The sequence below is a fragment of the Amphimedon queenslandica genome, unplaced genomic scaffold (genome assembly GCF_000090795.2).
Source record: "Amphimedon queenslandica unplaced genomic scaffold, v1.1 AMPQUscaffold_5292_Cont22735, whole genome shotgun sequence".
NCBI lineage: Eukaryota > Metazoa > Porifera > Demospongiae > Haplosclerida > Niphatidae > Amphimedon > Amphimedon queenslandica.
Window position 1 is genome coordinate 1 of NW_003554402.1, and position 1655 is coordinate 1655.

Here is a 1655-nt window from a genome sequence, read left to right on the forward strand (position 1 = left end):
AGTCAAGGCTTGAGTTAGAGTACGAGACAATGTGTCGCTTTCACAAGCTTCAGCCATTTTGTGTTCCTGCCCCTTTCTTCTATGACAAAGAAATGAGTGCTGGTAACTATTGTATCTATATAATGCATTACAGCGTTTTTTGACGCATCCAGTTACTGCATGTTCTTATGCTATGCATTAAGTTTGAGTTGATCCCAATCAAACTAGCATTAAATTAATATAAATTATTTCCTTTGCTAGTTCTAATGCAAGATCTTTCCGGATATCAAGTAATGCGCTCTGATCTAAACAAAGGCGTGGTCAATACTCAAACTATTGAGAATGTCATGACTGCCATAGGAGCTGCTCACTGCTTGACTCTTAAGGAATCTCTTGGAGATAACGAACACAAGACATTTTGTGAAACTTTCAAGTAAAGAGATATAGATCAAACACCAATTGCCGGTTATTTCTTATAGAAACACAGCAATGGTCTCGATCACTGAGCTTTATGTATTTGTCAAGCCGTATCGTCACGAAGACGACACGAATAAACACCATCCACTCCTCAATGAAGAGGCTCAGAGGTTGAGGTCTAACAAGGAGGCGTGTCAGAGGGCGGAGTCAATGAAGAAGCTGTTTTTAGAGGCTCGTCAGTGTTTGTGCCACGGGGATCTCCACACTGGGTCTGTTATGACTCTTGGCAATGATGCTAAGGTATGATAGTACATTGTATCAGCTCATAGTATAAATATGGTACTATGAAAATGTCATTGTAAAGCCCAACACCCACTATAGCAACTTTTTTGAAAGCAACTTTATGGTTGCTTTAGCATGTGTCAACTTTGCTGCCTGGAATAGAACACTGTTCTATTTCAGGCAACAAAATTGTTGTTTCTTTCAACAAAGTTGCCTGGTGGATCTTGGGCTTAAAGGCCCCTATACTCCAGGCAATGCTATTGCAGGCAATCTGTGGTTACTTTGATCTTCAGGCAACACTTTAATGCCTAGAATAGAAGCCTGTTCTATTCTAGGCAACACATTGCTTGCAACATCAAAGTAACCACAGATTGCCTGCAATAGAATTGCCTTGTGTATAGTGGCCTTAAGTTTTTTTGGTTAAATTAACATTTTGTTTTAGCCCTATGCAGTATGCACATTGATTCTGTACATAAATTGTATTTCTTGGAAAAGCAAACCTGAATTTCTAGCTAAATTTAACCATTGCTCCTTTTTTAGATGTTTGATCTTGAGTTTGCATTCATAGGCCCTGCAACGTTTGACTTTGGAACGTTCCTGGCTAACATCATATTCTCAATCTTGCGCCATCACTGCCTCAAAAATAGTAAAGCAGCATCTCTGCTACAAACTGAAGGTCTCCATTCAGCAATTACTGGCTACACTCAATCAGCAGGGGGCACTATTGTTACTGATGATGCTTTCATTCGTGATACTTGTGGTTTTATTGGCTGTGAGCTAATAAGGAGGTATATATATTTGACTGTGTAATAGGATATATTTTCCTTTCTTATTCTTAGAGTCGTTGGTGCAGCTCATGTTTCAGATCTTGATGACCTGCCGGAAGGAGAATTGCTCTCGCTTCAATTGGGACAAGATTTCCTTCAGCTTCAACCAGAACCTAACCAAGACCTGATGACAATCGTCACTGAACTGTG

The 1655-nt window shown here is 39.8% G+C and overlaps 1 protein-coding gene across 1 annotated transcript; it reads left to right on the top strand.

Annotated features, from left to right (window-relative positions):
• Positions 1-29: 29 nt before the first annotated feature.
• LOC105316082 (methylthioribose kinase-like) lies at positions 30-1641 on the top strand (the record flags this gene model as incomplete). The annotated part of the gene is made up of 5 exons (XM_011410886.1): positions 30-102; positions 241-412; positions 459-696; positions 1219-1466; positions 1518-1641. Coding segments are annotated over exons 1-5 (855 nt in total), but the record flags the coding sequence as incomplete, so codon positions are not given.
• Between the last annotated feature and the right edge of the window lie 14 nt (positions 1642-1655).